Raw genomic sequence first — 19,130 nt, forward strand, 5'->3', positions numbered from 1 at the left:
CCTTCGATTTCGTGTATTATAGCCTTCATATTTGGCTTCCGTATATCATTTTTGCACCCAGCGAGATTATGCATCCAAGTACTTTCATGGGTTCCCAAAGGGTCTTGGGAGTCATAAATAGTGCTCGGAATCATCTCATCCATCCTTAATCATCACTTTTTAAGGAAAAGTCGACATACCCTCAAATGACAAAAATATTGTCCTTGGGAGCACATGTCTTGTGCACATGCCACACTCCCCCTTGCACCATCCAACATCCCAACACTTAGGCTCTGTGACTTGTCTTAATCCCTTATTTAGCATTTTTTAGCATATAAGATGCACCGCTAGCCTCGTTTTCCAAAAATATAAGTGTTTTTAGGTAATAGGGTGGGGGGAAAGGGACTCTAGAAGATGGGAAAAAGGTTGGGAATAAGAGGGGATGGGTTTTTGACACTTTTTACATCCCATATTTCCCTTATTGTGCTTTTTTCGAGGTACGAGATCGAGACCGAGAATGTGGTTATTGACCCCAGAATAGGGTGATTGAGGGACAGTTTGTGTTGTTAGTGATTGTTTACATGAGATGAGATATGATACTTACGTTACAAACATGAATAGTTTGTTCAAATCTATCAATCAACACAACACATCACATCATACCATATCTATCAACACACATGTGAATAGTAATATGATTATCCATAGTTACTATTGTCAAATCAATCATCACATCATATCATTAATTAGGGTTGTACAAAACTATCCGAGTATCCCAAAATCCGATCCGCAACCGATCCGAATTTTAGGATATTCGATCCGAGTTTTCATTTCGGATTGGATATCCGATCCAAAAAATCGGATAACGGATACGGATTCGGATAATGGTTTTCAATTTTTCGAATATTCGATATCTTAAAAAAGTCGGATATCAGATATCCGATCCGATATCCAAAAAAAACACACAGTAGTTTATTACGGAGGTCAAGAGGTGAAGAGACTTTACTTTATCATTTTTTTTTCTTTACTTCTTTCATTCATATACTCCCAAATACCCAAAACACCTAACCCTTAAATCCCTCAAAATATAACTTGCCGCCCTTTCTTTCTTCTCTCTCCTCTTTCCTCTTTCGCCTCAGATCTATCTTCTCTCTCTTCAGTGCAAGTACCGCCCCTCTCTCTCTTCTCTTTCATCCTTTATTCGATCTCTACCACTCGCACCAGCTGACCACCTTCCCCCCTTCGATTAACAACCGTAACAATAACATAAAATTTAAGATCCTTGCAACAACAACCGCAACAACAACTGCAACCATCATCCGCTCCCTCGAACTTCCAACCCGCACACCATCATCGTATCCCCTTTCAGACAATTAAAATTTCTTTGTTTTGTATGTAATTTGTGACAATTAGTTTGAAGGTTTGTGTAAAAATTCTTTGTTGTGCAATTGGTTTGTGTAAAATTGAGTCAATTTGATATTCTTCATGTTCAATTAGTTAGCAATGAATTAATTTATTATTTTTTTTAGAATTGTTGCAGAATTAATTTGCTTTTGCTTAAGTTCAATACTTTGCACATATCAATTTATCGTTAAAAAATTAATATTTGCCATTAAAATAGAATTCAAACAATATTATTAAAATTTCTTTTAAAAAAGTTTATTAAAAGGGTCTGATATTGTATATCCGAGGTATCGGATCCAAAATTTTTGGATACCCAAATATCGGATATCCAAAAGTTTTCGGATCGGATACGGATATCAAATATAGCAATTTTCGGATACGGATATCCGATCTGAATTTGGATTTTAGATCGGATATCTGATCCGTGATCATAGCCTACATACATATCATGTGTTTTTTACCAATACTATTGTCAAATCACATCACTATTATGGTTATATGACATCATTTTACCTATATGACATCGCTTATATATTATAATTATACTTTTATGACATCACTATTGTAAAGTCACATCATATTAAGATATCACATCATCATATATATAATAACATAATATGACATCATTAGATTCATATGACACCATTATAGTCAAGCACTAGTAGAAATTTACAAATGGGCACCGAGTAATGCCCACCGGTTTTCAAAAACCAGTGAGGAAAAAAAGGGGAAGGATTGGGTAAGAGCTAATTGGCACCGGTTCAAACCAAACTGGTGCCATATTCATTAAAGGCCACCGGTTCAAACCGGTGGCAATTTTTTTTTTAAAAAAAAAAAAACCACCCTAGCTTCTCCCTGTTTTCCTTCTCTTTCTTCGTTCGTTCCCCATTTTCATTTTCATTTCTTTCCCTCCTTTATTCCCTCCTTCGACCCTTCACCACTGCCCTCCTTTATTCCACCACTGTCGTCGACCCTTCACCAGCGGCCACCCTCCTTCTATTTCACTTTCACTTTATTTGGTGTTGAAAACACCATCCAGCAGGCCTCTCCACCACTGCGCACGAGTTCAGCAGCCTCCACCACTCCGCCACCTGCACAGCCGTGTCGACGACTAAGAGAGAGTACAGCCACCTCCACCACTCTGCCACCTATCCAGCAACCCTCCGCGTCCTCTGCCTTCCAGCTCTCTACCACTTCCACCTCTAATTATGGTGCTCTTTCATGTAGGGTTAGTGTTTAACTTTGTAGGCATTTTGAACAATTATTTTGAATTCTATACCTATATTTTAATTTGCATTTTGAAAAATTATTGGGCATATATGAGTAACTAAAGTTAGCTAGGGTTTGAATATAATTTAACCTCAATTTTGATTTTTGGTAGTTAAATTATCTAAATTGTATTTTTTTTTTTGTTTATTATGTTTCTTTTTGTGAATTATAGGTGGTTTTAATGGGAAATTTTTTTAAAAAAAATTAGAGATTAGAAAGCTTGTTAGTTAGTTGAATTTTGGTATTTAAAATATATTGTGGTTGAATTAGTGATTAGCAAATGTGTTATAAATTAGTGAATAAATATACTTGAGCAATGTATGTGATTTCAAGCCTTAGACACCTAAAACTAGGTAACATTGACGTGTTATGAAAAAGAAGTACTTCATTTGATAAGAAATGTAGAAAATGGGCAAAGTAGAAGTCATATAGGCTTTATTTGGGCCATTTAGGATGAAAAATATTCCAAACTTAATAACATGCTCTTTTGATGTGATTTCAAGCCTTAAACACCTAACACTAGGTAATATTGACATGTTATGAGAAAGAAATAGTTCATTTGATAAGAAATGTAAAAAATGGGCAAATTAGAAGTCATATAGGCCATATTTGGGCCATTTTTGATAAAATACGTCTTAAAACTTAAAAAAAAAATGCTCTTTTGATGTGATATCAAGCCTTAGAAACCTATTACTAGGTAATATTGACATGTTATGAGAAAAAATAGTTCATTTGATAAGAAATGTAGGAAATGGGCAAAGTAGAAGTCATATAGGCCATATTTGGGCCATTTTTGATAAAATGCGTCTTAAAACTTAGTAAAATGCTCTTTTGATGTGATTTCAAGCCTTAGACGCCTAAGACTAGGTAATATTGAAATGTTATGAGAAAGAACAAAGGTGTCTAAGGCTTGAGATTAGTGGTTGAATTTTGGTTGAATTAGAGATTAGTGGTTGAATTAGTGATTAGTGGTTGAATTTTGGTAGTTAGAGATTAGTGGTTGAATTAATGATTAGCAATGTACGTAGGTGTTAAATAATTACTAACTTTTATTTTTTGTTTTTTTTTTTTGGTTTTTTTTTATAGATTAATATGTATTGAAGCACGAGTTTAGCTTGAAGACTACATATTTAGCTCAAGTGGGAAGTTCAAAAGTGTACATCCATTGTACTTGCTATATTGGTATGAATTATAAACTTTACTAAGCTATATTTTTTTCTATTTATCCATTTAATAAAAGTTTTTTCATGATATTACAACTTGTGTATTATTGTTTAATTACAAATAAATACAACAATATATAGAATGCTTGCATCATCATATGCCTAAATACCCGTTCAAGGCTTTCTCATTAGGAGAAAGTCTTGAATAGTCCTCAGTTGGGACTGTTCTTGAATGTTTACTCTCACTTAGGTGGTGAATGTATGTCTTCTTTTCGATTTTAAGGAACATCTTGGCTTACCATTTCCTCACCATGTTCTCTGGGTATATATGTGGGTAAGTAATTATCTACATCGTGTATTTGGAGAAATAGGGGGAAATGCTGCCGGATTTTCCTTAAAATTAGAAAGTTGACATACATTCACTAGTGACAGTAGACATTCAAGGGTGGGTTAGGTTGGAGTGATAAGGACCCTATGGAAACATGCATTTTTTCACTATATGAATGGTATATTCACGATGTGTACTTAAATTTGATTTACATAAAATATGTAGCAATTACACATTATTCATAATATGTTGCTATATATGTTTAGAGACAATTTACTAAATGGAAAAGGATCGTGGTTGGATGTATGGTAGACTTGATACATTAGAATTCTTTAATGGGGTTCAAGAGTTTTGCAAGAGGGCTTTATCTTATCAGCGCAAAATGGGTGTCGATTGCCTTTACTGTCCTTGTGTTGATTGTAATAATGTGAAAGTGGTCAATAGTGTTGAAATCATTAGAGATCATGTGATTTGTCGTGGGTTTAGGCTTAAATACCATGTGTAGATTTGGCACGATGAAGATGGGGAGTATAGTGGGGATCTTGATAGGAATGATTTGCATGATAGAAGCAATGAGATTCATGTGGACGTGGAATACGAAAATGATGAATATATTATTGATAATGGTAAGGATGGAGCTGAGGATGATCAGGTGGATGAGGTCGAGGATGAAGACGTGGATGAGATGTTGCATAGTATTGAAGGTGGCGTGTTTGAGTTATTATCGGAGGCTTCCAAAAAGCCTTTGTATCCTAGGTGCAAAAAATACTCCAAACTATTAGCCGTGCTAACACTTTTTAACATTAAGTCGAAGCATGGGTGGATGGACATTAGTTTTACTTCTTTGTTGACCGCATTAAGTGAGATGTTGCCTGATGGGAATGAAATTCCTAAGTCTTAGTATTATGCAAAGAAGCTGATGTGTCTATTTGGTTTGGAGTATAAGAAGATACATGCATGTCCTAATGATTGTATTCATTATCGAAATGAGTATGAGCAATTGAAGGAGTGTCCACGATGCAAGTGGTCGCGCTACAAGCGCATGAGTTGCAATCTTGGTACGGAGGGACCTCTTGCTAAGGTGTTGTGGTATCTTCCTATTATTCCAAGGTTTAAACGTCTATTCTCAACACCAAAAGACGCTAAATACTTGAGGTGTCATGCAGAGGGAAGAAAGAAAAACAGAATGTTGAAGCATCTAGCTGACTCCCCGCAACGGAAGAACATTGATTTGAAGTTTGGAAAATTTGGTGATGAAGTCAGAAATTTAAGGCTTGAGTTGTGCACGGATGGGATGAATCCATTTGGCACTCTTAGTACCCAACACAGCACATGGCCGATATTTTTAGTGATCTACAATTTGCCTCCTTGGTTGTGCATGAAACGTAAGTATGTAATGCTTTCCCTCCTAATAACGGGGCCTAGGCAACCTGAAAACGACATAGATGTTTACCTTGCGTCACTTATTGACGATTTGAGAAAGATGTGGGATGAAGGGGTTTCCGTTTTTTATGCTCATAAGAACGAGATGTTCACATTGCGTGCAACCCTTATGTGGACCATGAATGACTTCCCTGCATATGGCAACTTGTGTGGGTACAAGGTATAAGGAAAAAAAGCATGCCCCATATGTATTGATGACTCATCAAGCATATACCTTAAGAATTCTCGCAAAGATGTCTACGTGCGGACTCAAAGGTTCCTTAGTCGTGATCACCCATACCATAGGCAGAAAAAGGCTTTCGATGGGACAGTGGAAGAGGAGACTGCATCTAGGCCATTGACCGGTAAGGAGGTTTATGCTCGAGTTAAGGGTATACGAATGATATTTGGAAAATCAGAAAAAGCTGCGGTCTCAATTGCTCTCTTTAAAAAAGAATCAATCTTTTGGAAGCTTCCGTACTGGAAAGAACATGACGTTAGGCACTGTCTTGATGTGATGCATATAGAGAAGAATGTGTGTGATGCTCTTGTGGGAATGCTGATGAATATTCAAGGCAAAACCAAGGATGGAAAGGGTGCACAATTATATTTGCAAGAGATAGGGGTTCGTCCAGAATTGTGGCCTCGGTATAAGGTTAGAAGAGGAAAGGTTAGAAAGGGAAAAGAACAAGAAAAGGGAAAGGAACCAGAAAAGGAAAATGTAAATGTTTCGAAAAAAGGAAAGGAGAAGAGCAAAGGAAAGGGAAAGGCCACGGATGCGTCAAAGAAGAAAGATGAGGGTAAAGGCAAGGATGAAAAGACTTATTTGCCACCGGATTGCTACACATTGTCAAGGGTAGAAAAACGGATGTTTTGTGCATGTCTGTACGGCATTAAGGTTCCATCAGGTTGCGCATCTAACATGAAAAGATTTTTATTCTTAAATGGAGAATTGAAGATGACAAGTATGAAATCCCATGATTGTCAGATTATGATGCAAGTATTCCTACCGATTGCAATACGTGGTATTTTACCGAAGCATGTGAAGGAAGCTATTTTGGATAAAAGTGCATCCTAAAACTTAATAAAATGCTCTTTTGATGTGATTTCAAGCCTTAGACACCTAAAACTAGTTAACATTGACATGTTATGAGAAAGAAATGTTTCATTTGATAAGAAATGTAGAAAATGGGCAAAGTAGAAGTCATATAGACCATTTTTGAAAAAATGTGTCTTAAAACTTAGTCAAATACTCTTTTGATGTGATTTCAAGCCTTATACACCTAAGACTAGGTAATAATGACATGTTATGAGAAAAAAATAATCATTCGATAAGAAATGTAAAAAATGGGCAAATTAGAAGTTATATAGGCCTTAGTTGGGCCATTTTGAAAAAAATGCGTCCTAAAACTTAATAAAATGCTCTTTTAATGTGATTTCAAGCCTTAGACACCTAAAACTAGGTAACATTGACATGTTATGAGAAAGAAATAGTTCATTTGACAAGAAATGTAGAAAATGGGCAAAGTAGAAGTCATGTAGGCCATATTTGGGCCATTTTTGATAAAATGCGTCTTAAAACTTAGTCAAAATGCTCTTTTGATGTGATTTCAAGCCTTAAACACCTAAACTAGGTAACATTGACATGTTATGAGAAACAAATAGTTCATTTGATAAGAAATGTAGAAAATGGGCAAATTAGAAGTCATATAGGCCTTAGTTGGGCTATTTTGGATAAAATGCGTCCTAAAACTTAACAAAATACTCTTTTGATGTAATTTTCAAGCCTTAGACACCTAAAACTAGGTAACATTAACATGTTATGAGAAAGAAATAGTTCATTTGATAAGAAATGTAGAAAATGGGCAAAGTAAAAGTCATATAGGCCATATTTGGGCCATTTTTTATAAAATGTGTCTTAAAACTTAGTCAAATGCTCTTTTAATGTGATTTCAATCCTTAGACACCTAAGACTAGGTAACATTGAGATGTTATGAGAAACAAATAGTTCATACATAATGTTTAACCAAATTAATTAATTCTAACATAATTTTTATGTATTCCAAGTTTTGCAAGGTACAAAAAGAACGTCCGTTGACAAGCAAGGAACTTAATGAAGTTCGAGACATGTTGGCGTCTTTCATCACCTTTAATTTGTAAATGTCACTTCTATTTGAATTTATATTTTGTTAACTTTTTTACTACATTATTAAATAATTAGTATTGTTTGTATATATATATGACAATTTTTATTTATTGTATTGCATTTGAGATTATTAATATCTATATCTATATATATATATATATATATATATATATATATATATATATATATATATATATATATATGTATTATTTTTCTTATTTCAATTTAGAAATTATTCTTATTATAATTATTAATTATAATAAATTATAGTTAATTATAATTATTAATAATAATTATATAATGGCAGAATTAATATCCGATTTACAGGGTTTTATTATTATTATTATTATTATTATTATTATTATTATTATTGCAGGAAAAAAAAACATGTAATGGCACTGTTTAACCGGTCCCAATTAAATTTAATACCAAAAAATAAAAATATCCGAGAAGATTTTTGCCACCGGTTAACCGATGGCAATGTAATTTAATCCCACCGGTTAACCAGTGGCAATGTGTGTTAATGCCACCGGTGGCTTTTTATTGAAGAATTGTCATCCCTTATATGCTCAACGGATCAAAACCAGTGGCATTGAGGGGTTTTGAACCAGTGTCAATCTTCTTTTTTCTACTAGTGAAGTCAAGTTACATTACTTTAATATACTTTTATGACATTATGGTATTTATATGACATCATTTTAGTCAAGTCACATCGCTTCAATATGAATATGACATCATTACATTTATATGACATTATTAAAGTCAAGTCACATCACATTATTACATTTATATTACACCATTATATTTCAAAATTTCATGAATTTCAAAATAGAGTGAAAACTCATTCTTAGTATTTATAAACATCTTTATCGGTTTCTTATGGTTTTAAACCTCCTTATATGACCCCAGGAGTCACCCCACGCATTCAGTTCATTTTTTGAAAAAATGTCAAAAATTGACCCGAAATCGTGTATTATAGCCTTTCATTTTGGACAATTTTTCACTTTTTTTGACCCGGAAATAAAAAATGCCGAGATGCTTACCATGGATCCTAATACACGCCGGGAGTCCATTTGAGTGGGTACAACCATCCAATATGCCTTTAAACGGTCAATTTACCCATTTACAACTTGTACTGATTTCATAAATTCAAGCCTACAACGGACATTTATGACAACATATAATGGTTATATATGGTTGCGAACGACATTATATGACCTCGAGAGATATCCCCTACTATCTCAAGACTTTTTGACACCGAGTCCCGAAACCTCCAAAATTGCTCAAAAAGTGTGGATAATAGCCTTCAATTTTGACAAATTTTCACTTTTTTTGGCCCGGAAATAAAAATTGCTGTGATGTTTACCATGGTCTCTAATATCCTCCGGGAATCCAATTGGGTGAGTGGAACCATCCAATTTGCCTTTAAGCATCCAATTTACCCGTTTGCAACTTACATCGATTTCATAAACTCAAGTCTACCACGGACATTTATGACAACATATAATGATCATATATGGTTCCAAACAACACTATATGACCCGCGATGTATCCCCTAGTATCTTAAGACTTTTCTACATCGGGTCCTGAAACCTTCAAAATTGCTCAAAAAGCGTGGATAATAGACTTTAATTTTGGAAAATTTTGACTTTTTTTGGCTCGAAAATAAAAATTGCCGAGATGTTTACCATGGTCCCTATTATCCTTCGGGAGTCCAATTGGGTGGGTGAAACCATCCAATTTGCCTTTAAGCATCCAATTTACCCGTTTTCGTACACGCCTCTTATATTGGCTATAAGCTTTCATGGGGCCTTTACGTAGCCGAATAATGGTCATGTATGGGTCGAAATAATATTATATAACCCCGGGATGCATTCTGTAGTTTTCAGTGAATTTCCGACACCGGATCCTGACACCTCCTAAATTCCTTCGATTTCGTATATTATAGCCTTCATATTTGGCTTCCGTATATCATTTTTGCACCCAGCGAGATCATGCATCCAAGTACTTTCATGGGTTCCCAAAGGGCCTTGGGAGTCATAAATAGTGTCAGAATCATCTCATCCATTCTTAATCATCACTTTTTAAGGCAAAGTCAACATATCCTCAAATGACAAAAATATTGTCCTTGGGAGCACATGTCTTGTGCACATGCCACACGCCCCCTTGTACCATCCAACATCTCAACACTTAGGCTTTGTGACTTGTCTTAATCCCTTACTTAGCATTTTTTAGCATATAAGATGCATCACTAGCCTCGTTTTCTAAAATATAAGTGGTTTTAGGCAATAAAGTGGGAGAAAAGGGACGAATCGAAACGACATAAGGCTGAACATCAGTTGATTGTGGCAGCAAGGCCACTCTGGCACTTACAATACACAAACACACTTTCTCTCTCAACCCCAAATGCTGCAAGTCCGACGTGGAGTCCCCTTGAAACCTAACGCACCTTGTAAATTGTTCAAAAAAAAAAATCTAAAAATGCGGTGAGCGTGGATCGAACACGCGACCTTCAGATCTTCAGTCTGACGCTCTCCCAACTGAGCTATCCCCGCGAATTTATAAGTTTAATTAATTAAACTATATATATAATGTATTGGCAATTTGGCATAGGTTGGTACATATATTCAAGTCGGACAAGTCACCAATGGCAGATAACACGAGTCTACAAAACGTTTCCTAAATCGTAAGTGGCTTCCCGAATTGTGAATTTGAAGACGTAATTCAGAAACCCCAGGCCAGAAGTCAAGAATTGAGGAGAGAGAAACACAAACACTAATTGATTATGGGAAAGACTACATCTTTCAAGGATGAGTTCACTTTTGGTATGTAAAATTTGTTGTTGGTTTCATTAGATTCTGCAAATTCAAAGGTTTTGTTGAATTTGTTCATATGTTGTGTTGGAATTTACAGAAGAAAGGTTGAATGAAGCCACAGATATGCTTGCCAAGTATCCTGATCGAGTCCCGGTCAGTCACTTTCTGAATTTTGTTATTTATTAGTCGATCAATTGATTTTAGGGCTTTTAGTTGATCAATTTAATTTGTGGGGTTTTCTGTTAAATGCAGGTGATTGCCGAAAAATATTCAAGAACTGACCTTCCTGTACTCGAGAAGAAAAAGTCGGTGCTTTCCCTATTTCCTGATTTCCATTGAGCTTTAATTTATGATCAGACACTAGATTTTGTGTGTATTCGTCCATTGATTGCTTAATATTCAATTTTAATGTTTGTTACAAGTAACTAAATAATTTAGATGCCAAATTCTTTGAATTTCCTCAATCGAATAGGTCTTGATGAGCAAATTTAAGTTTATCAATATGATAAACAAAATTTGTTTATAAATAAATCAACAACTTTTTATTTCTTCTTCTTCTTCTTCAAAAAAAAAAATCAACAACTTTTTATTGAATATGGGTCCTGCTGTTATTGATATATTTAGGAAAATGCAATGATGACCGGGCATTTATGTTGTTTTATTTACCATTTTGCCATTTGATAAACAAATTTTGTTTATCAAATTGATAAACCTGGGCCTTCCTCGTTCTTGATTGCGCTAGCCGCTTTGGCTCATATATACTGACTTTGTTCCTCTTCAGATCCAAATAAATTTATTTTCATATACTGCTTTTTGTAGGGTTTGAACAATGTGACTATTATTCTTGGAGAAAAGAGTGCTTGGTTTATCAAGTGGGTTATGCTAAAGTAGAAAATATGGACATGTTTAAATAAGAGAGCTTGTTATATGCACTCGGGTGTACTGTACACCCATGAGTATTTTGTTCTTATCTTGGTGATTATTTTTTATTTAATCATCAAATGAAGAGCAAACATTAACTTTGGGTGTACGGTACACCCAGGGGTATATAACAAATTCTATCTAAATAGGGTTGAAGAATTACCACAAATGCTTACGTAGCTAGTTGTGTTTATTATTGTAGTGTGGAAATCTGATTTTGAAGATGTATAAAGTACAATTTAAGGGTGATTATGGATCACTAGAGGTCCAAAATATCAAATAACCTAGAGAAAATACAACTTGATCTTCATGATAAAGAACAATTGTTTATCCGGCAATATTGTAAATAAACGCATGACTTTTTTACTGTTTATGAGTGTTAAACCACTACTTGCGGTTTTATGGTTGCCTCTAGACAAACATAAACCGTTTATCATGAAGATCAATGGGACTCCCTCAATAACCTACAGGCAAAACACTCATAATGGTTTTCCGGTAGTTATATGTTGAGTTCTTCACTTTTTTCAATCAATCAATCAATCGAGGCCTTAATCCCATAAGTGGGGTCAGCTACATGGACCAAATTTGATTATTCCATGTAGTCATCGATAAAAATCTTCCTCCTCCATCCCTTACAATCCAATGCCCCATCCTCATGCAAATTCAATTTTATGAACACAGCAACACTTTGTGGATTCCTGTAATTTATAACCTTTCATCTAGCAAGCTTTAATAGTACGAGCTTTTGTACCATTATCATTTTATCAGAATGTTATATTTTAATCCTCATATCTATTGCCATTTCCATTTGAAATTCTTGTACACTTTGTCTCATTTAGCTTTGAGAAAATGTAGTTGCATGTGCAATTTTATCTTCCAGATTCTAAGTGTGCAGATTTGCTCATTCCTTGGTGACTATGGGCACGAAACTGTCCAACACCTGACCTCCCCCTCCCGCCCCTCTACGCACAACACACACACAACATTTATGACGACTAGTGTCGACTATTGTGCTTCTAATACATGTATTTTTGCTAAGATCAGATGCTTCTGTATTATTTCATGTCTAATGAATCGGGCTTGTGCCCCTGTCTTTCAATTGTTGTTCCCTTGTAGACTTATAGTTGTAAAAGTTTCATTGCTGTCTTGTTTTAAACCATGTTTTCCACATTACAGATTTTTGGTTCCTAAAGACATGTCAGTTGGGCATTTCATTCACATATTGAGTGGCAGACTTCGGCTTGCTCCTGGCAAGGCACTTTTTATATTTGTCAAGGATACATTGCCTCAAACATGTAAGGATTTGCTCTATGCTCATATTTTTGGGTACTCTCTTCCAGTGACTTTTATTGGGGCCAATGTTCTCATTTTATTCTTGTACCTGCAGCTTGTTTGTTGAACTCTGTCTACGAGACATACAAGGATGAAGATGGATTTCTGTACATGTGTTACAGCAGTGAAAAAACCTTCGGTGGTGTTGCAACTGTAATGTGAATTCTGCTAACTTTGTGCCCCATGTGACTTCTAAAATTGTCCGTCAGTTCATTTCTGTACAAAGCTCTTAGACTTCTCAAGCTAATATTGTAAATTTGTCAAACATGATTTACTTGAATCATTCTCTGTTGCTTGATGACATACGTATACCAATGAACTTTCTGTATGCATTATAACTTTATGAGCAAATAAGTTGTTTATCCTACTATGAAAGCATTGCAGTCTGCCATAGAATATTGTTCTTTTTCTTGCTTCAGGAAGAGGTGATGCAACGCACGATACTCTGGCCTAATAATGTGCTGGATTCTAGTAGCCATAGACTGTAAGCCCTTGAAGAACATCTAGAAAATGAACTTGTCAATACCTTTTGTGCTTAAAATAATTATGGCTTGTGAAATGTGATTTCCTAAATTACATTTACTACTTAATTAGTGTTATTCAAAATATTTATGTACACAATTTTTCCTTCTACTTGAGACGACGTACTAATTTCCTTCCAGCTTAACCTCTTCGCATACTGCACATCTTTATTGTTAAAGATGCAACTACCAACAGAAATATTAACAATTATAAATTTTTAAAAAACAAACAAACAACCACACCTACAAGAACTGGAATAAATAAATTTCTTTCCCTCCAATGTATAAATTTATGTATAGACAATTGCCATATCATGACGGACATTAATGAGCTTGTTTCAACTCAAGGAAAATTATATCTTCAAAAACCAAAACACAACATGCTGCACAAGAGACCAAAATACTTTCATGCAAATGATCAGTGCATGGAAGGGAATTAAGACGCTTCTCCCTCAATACTTAACCAAATCTCAAAAAAATTAGCCAAAAGGCCCAAAACCATTATCATTTTGCAAAAAGCCTTTGACCAGCTCCATTGCGCCAAACACTGTTTGCAGATGACCCTTCTGTACTAGGATCAGTAGAAGAATTGTTGACATCTATAGCTGCTGTACTATAGTCATCACCAAGGCGAATTCTGTGGAATTTTGAGCTCTTCTTTTTCTGCTTGCTTCCTCCATCTACGGAAGTGTGACCAGCTGTACTTCTAGCCCCTTGTGCAGGGGGCTGGATATTGCCACGCATTACAACTGGCATACCAGTCACTGTTACAGTTGAATTCCCTCTGCTAGGACGGTAGCCATCCTTTTCCAATACCTCTGCCTCTCCTTCAGAAGGCTTGAACTGAGTCTGCAAAGTCTTCACAGTACTGATGACACTATCAGCTAATGTCTCCTTTGAGCGACTGTTCTGAGCATCATTCACCTTCTTTCCTTTATCCTTCCTTGAGCTACTGCTTCCCTTTAACTGAAGGTTGTCATTACCCCAAAATGTCTCCTGTGATCCATTACTCTGATATATAGCATTATAGGCCTCAAAGAGTTCCTTTTGCTTCCGAATATCTGGGCATAATCTAGCCATGTCAGGAATAAGGTGTGTCAAGTCAAACTGCTTCACATATTGAATATATTCCCATGTGTCAATAAAGCCTTGGCGATACTCTTGAGAGATTTCCTTGAAAGCGCTATATTTGTTTTCATCATAATCAAGTGCAGCTCGCATCCTCTCTACCAAAGACTTATTTGAAGTTTGGACATCCTCTGTCTTCTTAGCTTGGGGCCTTTGGGCAGTAGATTGCAACCTGCTGGGTTGAGCTGCTGACACTGGCGGAAAATCAAATACTGGATCAAAAGATTTGCTTTCAATGAGATTAGGAGCAGAGTTAGAGTGACTCAACCGATTGCCACTACCTAAGCTTCTTGAACCCCAAGAACCACCCACAGCGAGGCCAGATTCAGTCACTGGCCGGCCATGCAAAGAACTAGCATAACTAGACGACCCAGAACCATTGCCTGGCTTGACTTGACTAGAGCCAGAAGGTAGAATGGGAACGGGAGCAGGTGTGAGAGCAGGAGCAGGCCAAGCAGATGAAGAAGCTGAACCAGGACCACGACCATTAACTAACCTAGGCTGGGCAACGTTAAGAACATTGGTCTTGTTTTTACGACGTAGACGAGCTGCCATAGTATCATGGGATTCATGAGATTTTTGTTGGCTGCTGCTGGGTGCAGTTGACAAAGGAGGGAATGAAGATACTCCTAGAGAAGCATCAGCTGAAGTAAGAGAGACAGCCTGACGATATCTTGAAGATGGTTCGGAATCAGTAGTGCTTAGCGAGTCGAACGGCTGAACAAGAGGGTCAATGTCACTTAATTCTGTACCAGCACGGACTAAAGGTTCAGCCGAGGATGATGCTGATGAACCAGCCACTGAATCACTGGCATTAGTTCTATCAAGACTGGCTTCAATAGCCCGACTAAGCTCGTTGTCCGGAGAAGATTCACGGCGGAAAGACCGCCGCCGTCCACGCTGATGTCCCGCTTCATTACTGCTTCGATATCTAAAACTAGTTGGTATCTGCATGCAAAACAAAGATGAAGCAATCAGAATATAAGATATCAATAGGGAAACACCAAAAGCTTTTCATTAAAATTTTCGAGATACCTGGAGAACAGCATTACGCTTTGATCTAGACATGCGACCTCCATGTTCCATTGCATTATGTCTCTGCATTACGCATCAACATAAAAAAGACTCAGTTATCATGACAGAGCAAAAGCTACCACGTAGCAAGTCTGATTTCACACCTTTGCAAATCGCTGATGAAAATGAGGAAAGAAAAAGAGCAAGAACAGAGTGCACAGAAGAAGATAAAGCGATTTCAGGATTAAGCCATTTGTAAACCTATCATGCATGCTAAAAGGATCACCTTAATCTCAGCTTCTGATTGGAAGACAATGAACTTTTTCGTAAGGCATGCATCATCTTCACACAAGAAATGGTCATGACGAAAGTGGGTCTGTGGCAAACAGGCAATCATGACTAAGAGTTTAAGACATCTTAAAGAAAATGCACAAGGACATTTGAATACACTGGGGAAGAAGATTGCTTGCCTCCAAGTCATCATAATCCTTAAAATAATCATATTGACCAGGATGTTGCCTAGAAAATAGTTTAAGAGAACGTCAAACTGGTCCTTTCCTTTGACAATTAGATCAAGATGCCATAGACAAAAAACAAATGAATTCAATCTCACCTTTGACAAATATGACAGGTGTAGTGTTCAGTCGACATATGAGAATAAAGTTCATTCTCTCCATAAAACGAAGTTCGACAAAATTCACACATAGGATGCCCAGCAAAACCTCCTCTTTCACTTTCTGTGCCATCTACCTCTGAGTCACCTGTTCTCTTATGCTGATTCAACTGTGCTATAGTGTAGAGCTTTTGCTCACAAATAAATACCTATTTTTGCAAGGTTAGGCATAATAAGAAAATGCAAATCAGGGAAGAAACCTTATACAGAAAGATACAGTCCAGATCCAAAGTAACACCAACTGTACACCACAAAAAATTGACTCGCGAGCTTCAATACCAGAAGACAGCAAAGGTTCAAAATTAGAGAATACAATTTGTCAAGGCATTCAATTTTATGTTGGACACTACAGAGCCTGCTTATGTAAAACAAATCGAAGATGGAAAACTAGATTCACACAATAGAAAGATGACATACACTACAGATAACAGCAGGCTTCCTGATTATTCTCTAAGAAGTTAAACTATGAATAGGCAGTTTGCAACTCAAACATTTAAGAATAACATAAGCATTATCTCACTTCCCTTTACAGCAAGTATATTAAGATTCTTATAATCATTCAGACATATAATACGAGTGAAACAAATACCCCTTTCAGATCACAAACAATAGCAGAACGAGAATTATTGAAAGAGACACATTGTAGATAAGATCTATTAAAAGCATACATCCATACCATTCACTGTCAAAAAAGCGTAAAGGCTGTTTAAGATAACTATCAATGGGAAACAATTTTGATAAAAGAAAACTGTAGCCAAATTTATTCTAGGTGTGGGTGTTAGTGTGTTACAGTTAGAATAAAAGAAGAAATAGCTATAACGAGTAGTAAACTACAGAGAATGATCGACTAGCGGATGAAATGCTAACGAAAATTAATTTAACAAATAGGTAGTGGAAAACTCTTTGGAAGTGAAAACCATCCAGCAAAAGTGAAGTCTAATTCCAAGTCTAGTTTAATTGTATTTGAATTGCTTATCATTCTAATTTCAAGTCTAGTTTATTTGTATTTGAATTACTTGTTGTAATTTCAAGTGAATTGGTTGGTAAGTTTACCAAAAAAAAAACAAAGGGCAGGCTTGTTTAATAGAAAGAAGTATACCTTTCTGCCTTCTAAACAGAGGTCGCACATAAAGAGGCGATGTTGGTGAGATAAGTGAGACTTAAGCTGGCCAATATTTCTGAACCGCTGCCTCTTCCTATACCCACCACCACCAGCAGCAGCAGCAGCAGCACCTAGCTGAGGTTGCTGTTCCTCCTTGTCACAGAGACTACAAGAAAGCCTGCACATAGCCCTGATCATCTTGTACTGTTCGGCATCGTCGAAGAAGGATTGGGTGTCTTCATGATACCAGTAAGAACCCACTTGACCTTCCTTCACTTGCGAAGGCAACTTCGAAAAGTCATTCACCATTCGAGTGTAATCACCCATGGCCTGCAACCAACCAATTATTTTACATGAGAGATTAATTAATTTATGATTGAAAAAGATTATTCAAAAAAGAAAACCTTGGTAACAAAGACGCGACCGCAGTCGGATTTGCAAATACAGCAGCGCTGATCATCGCAGATAAATCGAAGGCGAGCGACGCAAGTAGAGCAGACCTCCCGATGACCGCAAGGCCCGTAAGCAACCCATTCTAGGGTATCGGCACAAACGGCACAGCTATCGTCCATCTCTTCTTCTTCTTTGATTCAAATTACTTCTTCCTCTTTGATTCAAATTACTTCTTCTTCTTTGATTCAAATTAATTAACCGGGGAAGATGATATTGGGAGGTCGTGGTGGAAATTGGGAAATTGGGGAACAATTCTCAACTTTATTAGGGTTCGTAAGCGGAGGAATACCAAGAGAGGAGAGAGAGAGAGATAGATTTAACTTTTTTTTTTTTTGACAGATTTAACTTAGGAGCCAATTTTTCATATTCCTATTCCTAATCTTTATTTTTTATTTTATTTTTCCATTCACGGGCCAACTTTAAATTTGATGACGTTGGGCCGTCGCCACGTAACTTGCAATTGCAAATGCTTGGGCTACAAGCCTACTACGTTTAATCAGTCTTGGACTCGTGGGTCGTTGGTAATAAAGGTTTTTAGTTTTTCTTTCTAACTTTGCCCCTTCTCTCTAACCAAAAAGATCGATCCATGATTAATTAAATCTATACTAATCGTTAATCTCATGTAATATGGCGGGCATTGTCCGAGCCCTAAATATTAATATTCCGTACGGAATATATCTTAAGTTAATGTGATGTCCCGAATCAACACATCAATGTCATGATTCAAATATTTATGTATGCTTAATTTTGGTATGATAACATGTAATACAACAATAATTTAGTAGCTAGCACTTAACATTTTGACTTTGAGGATGATGTTTCAAGTCTTGTAAAATTTATGCTTTTAAACAAATAATGAAATAAAATGATCAATTAAATAGGGAGAACGTCACATGACACGTAAACTTCTTTATGAACGTTTTTTTTTTTTTAAAATATGATATAGATATAGATTTTATTTTTCAATATTAGTATAGATTTTTCTTCACATCCTTGTGAGGGTTTGCATTTTTAATATAAAAGTTAGATCCCATCCCAAATTCTAAATAGCTTATATCATTGTTCGTGTAAATTTTAAGGAGAAAAGGAAGTTGAGAGAAACTAGGGGTGCTAATTGAGTTGAGCAGCTCGCGAGCAACTCGTACTCGACTCGATTAACGCTCGGTCAAAACTCGACTCGAGATGTTAACGAGCACGAGTTGAGCAAGCTCTAACTCGACTCAATAAGCTCGTGAGCAACTCAATAATATAATATTAATATAGAATTTGCAAACAACAAGTTATTTTCTTTAAACAAATTTGACACTTATTGAGCCTTAATTTATATCATAAAAAAAGAAAGAGTAAATTTTTAATAAAATCTATATATAATAAGGAAAACAATATAAATTGAACAAAAAATAAATAAAGGCATATAATAATAGAAGGACCAAAATTTTAACTAGCAGATTGTGAGCTG

The 19,130-nt window shown here is 36.0% G+C and overlaps 2 protein-coding genes and 1 non-coding gene across 3 annotated transcripts; 1 reads left to right on the forward strand and 2 right to left on the reverse strand.

The window, feature by feature from the left end:
• Positions 1-10,193: 10,193 nt before the first annotated feature.
• TRNAF-GAA (transfer RNA phenylalanine (anticodon GAA)) lies at positions 10,194-10,266 on the reverse strand. Its single transcript has one exon. It is a non-coding gene; the product is annotated as a tRNA-Phe (tRNA).
• A 98-nt stretch (positions 10,267-10,364) lies between these two features.
• Positions 10,365-13,083, forward strand: LOC145567052 (autophagy-related protein 8i-like). Its single transcript, XM_081626280.1, has 5 exons — positions 10,365-10,536; positions 10,625-10,680; positions 10,780-10,832; positions 12,625-12,743; positions 12,836-13,083. Exons 1-5 carry the CDS (start codon positions 10,497-10,499, stop codon positions 12,940-12,942), a joined length of 375 nt encoding a protein of 124 aa, XP_081482406.1. The 5' UTR covers positions 10,365-10,496; the 3' UTR covers positions 12,943-13,083.
• A 462-nt stretch (positions 13,084-13,545) lies between these two features.
• Positions 13,546-18,011, reverse strand: LOC145567051 (uncharacterized). The gene is made up of 7 exons (XM_081626279.1): positions 17,623-18,011; positions 17,216-17,548; positions 16,057-16,265; positions 15,914-15,962; positions 15,730-15,819; positions 15,465-15,527; positions 13,546-15,377 (listed from the first exon to the last, which is right to left on the reverse strand). Exons 1-7 carry the CDS (start codon positions 17,788-17,790, stop codon positions 13,806-13,808), a joined length of 2,484 nt encoding a protein of 827 aa, XP_081482405.1. The 5' UTR covers positions 17,791-18,011; the 3' UTR covers positions 13,546-13,805.
• Between the last annotated feature and the right edge of the window lie 1,119 nt (positions 18,012-19,130).

This window comes from Chenopodium album, chromosome 11 (assembly GCF_948465745.1).
Source record: "Chenopodium album chromosome 11, dcCheAlbu1.1, whole genome shotgun sequence".
NCBI lineage: Eukaryota > Viridiplantae > Streptophyta > Magnoliopsida > Caryophyllales > Amaranthaceae > Chenopodium > Chenopodium album.

Bases quoted from the DNA above. Each gene is read 5' to 3' on its own strand.
- LOC145567052 (XM_081626280.1), top strand. From the start codon at position 10,497: ATGGGAAAGACTACATCTTTCAAGGATGAGTTCACTTTTG. The intron at 10,681-10,779 runs GTCAGTCACTTT...TGTTAAATGCAG, and splicing joins AGTATCCTGATCGAGTCCCG to GTGATTGCCGAAAAATATTC. The intron at 12,744-12,835 runs GTAAGGATTTGC...TTGTACCTGCAG, and splicing joins GGATACATTGCCTCAAACAT to CTTGTTTGTTGAACTCTGTC.
- LOC145567051 (XM_081626279.1), bottom strand. From the start codon at position 17,790: ATGGACGATAGCTGTGCCGTTTGTGCCGATACCCTAGAATGGGTTGCT. The intron at 15,963-16,056 runs GTGAGATTGAAT...ACTATTTTCTAG, and splicing joins ACCTGTCATATTTGTCAAAG to GCAACATCCTGGTCAATATG. The intron at 15,820-15,913 runs GCAAGCAATCTT...TGTTTGCCACAG, and splicing joins AGGATTATGATGACTTGGAG to ACCCACTTTCGTCATGACCA.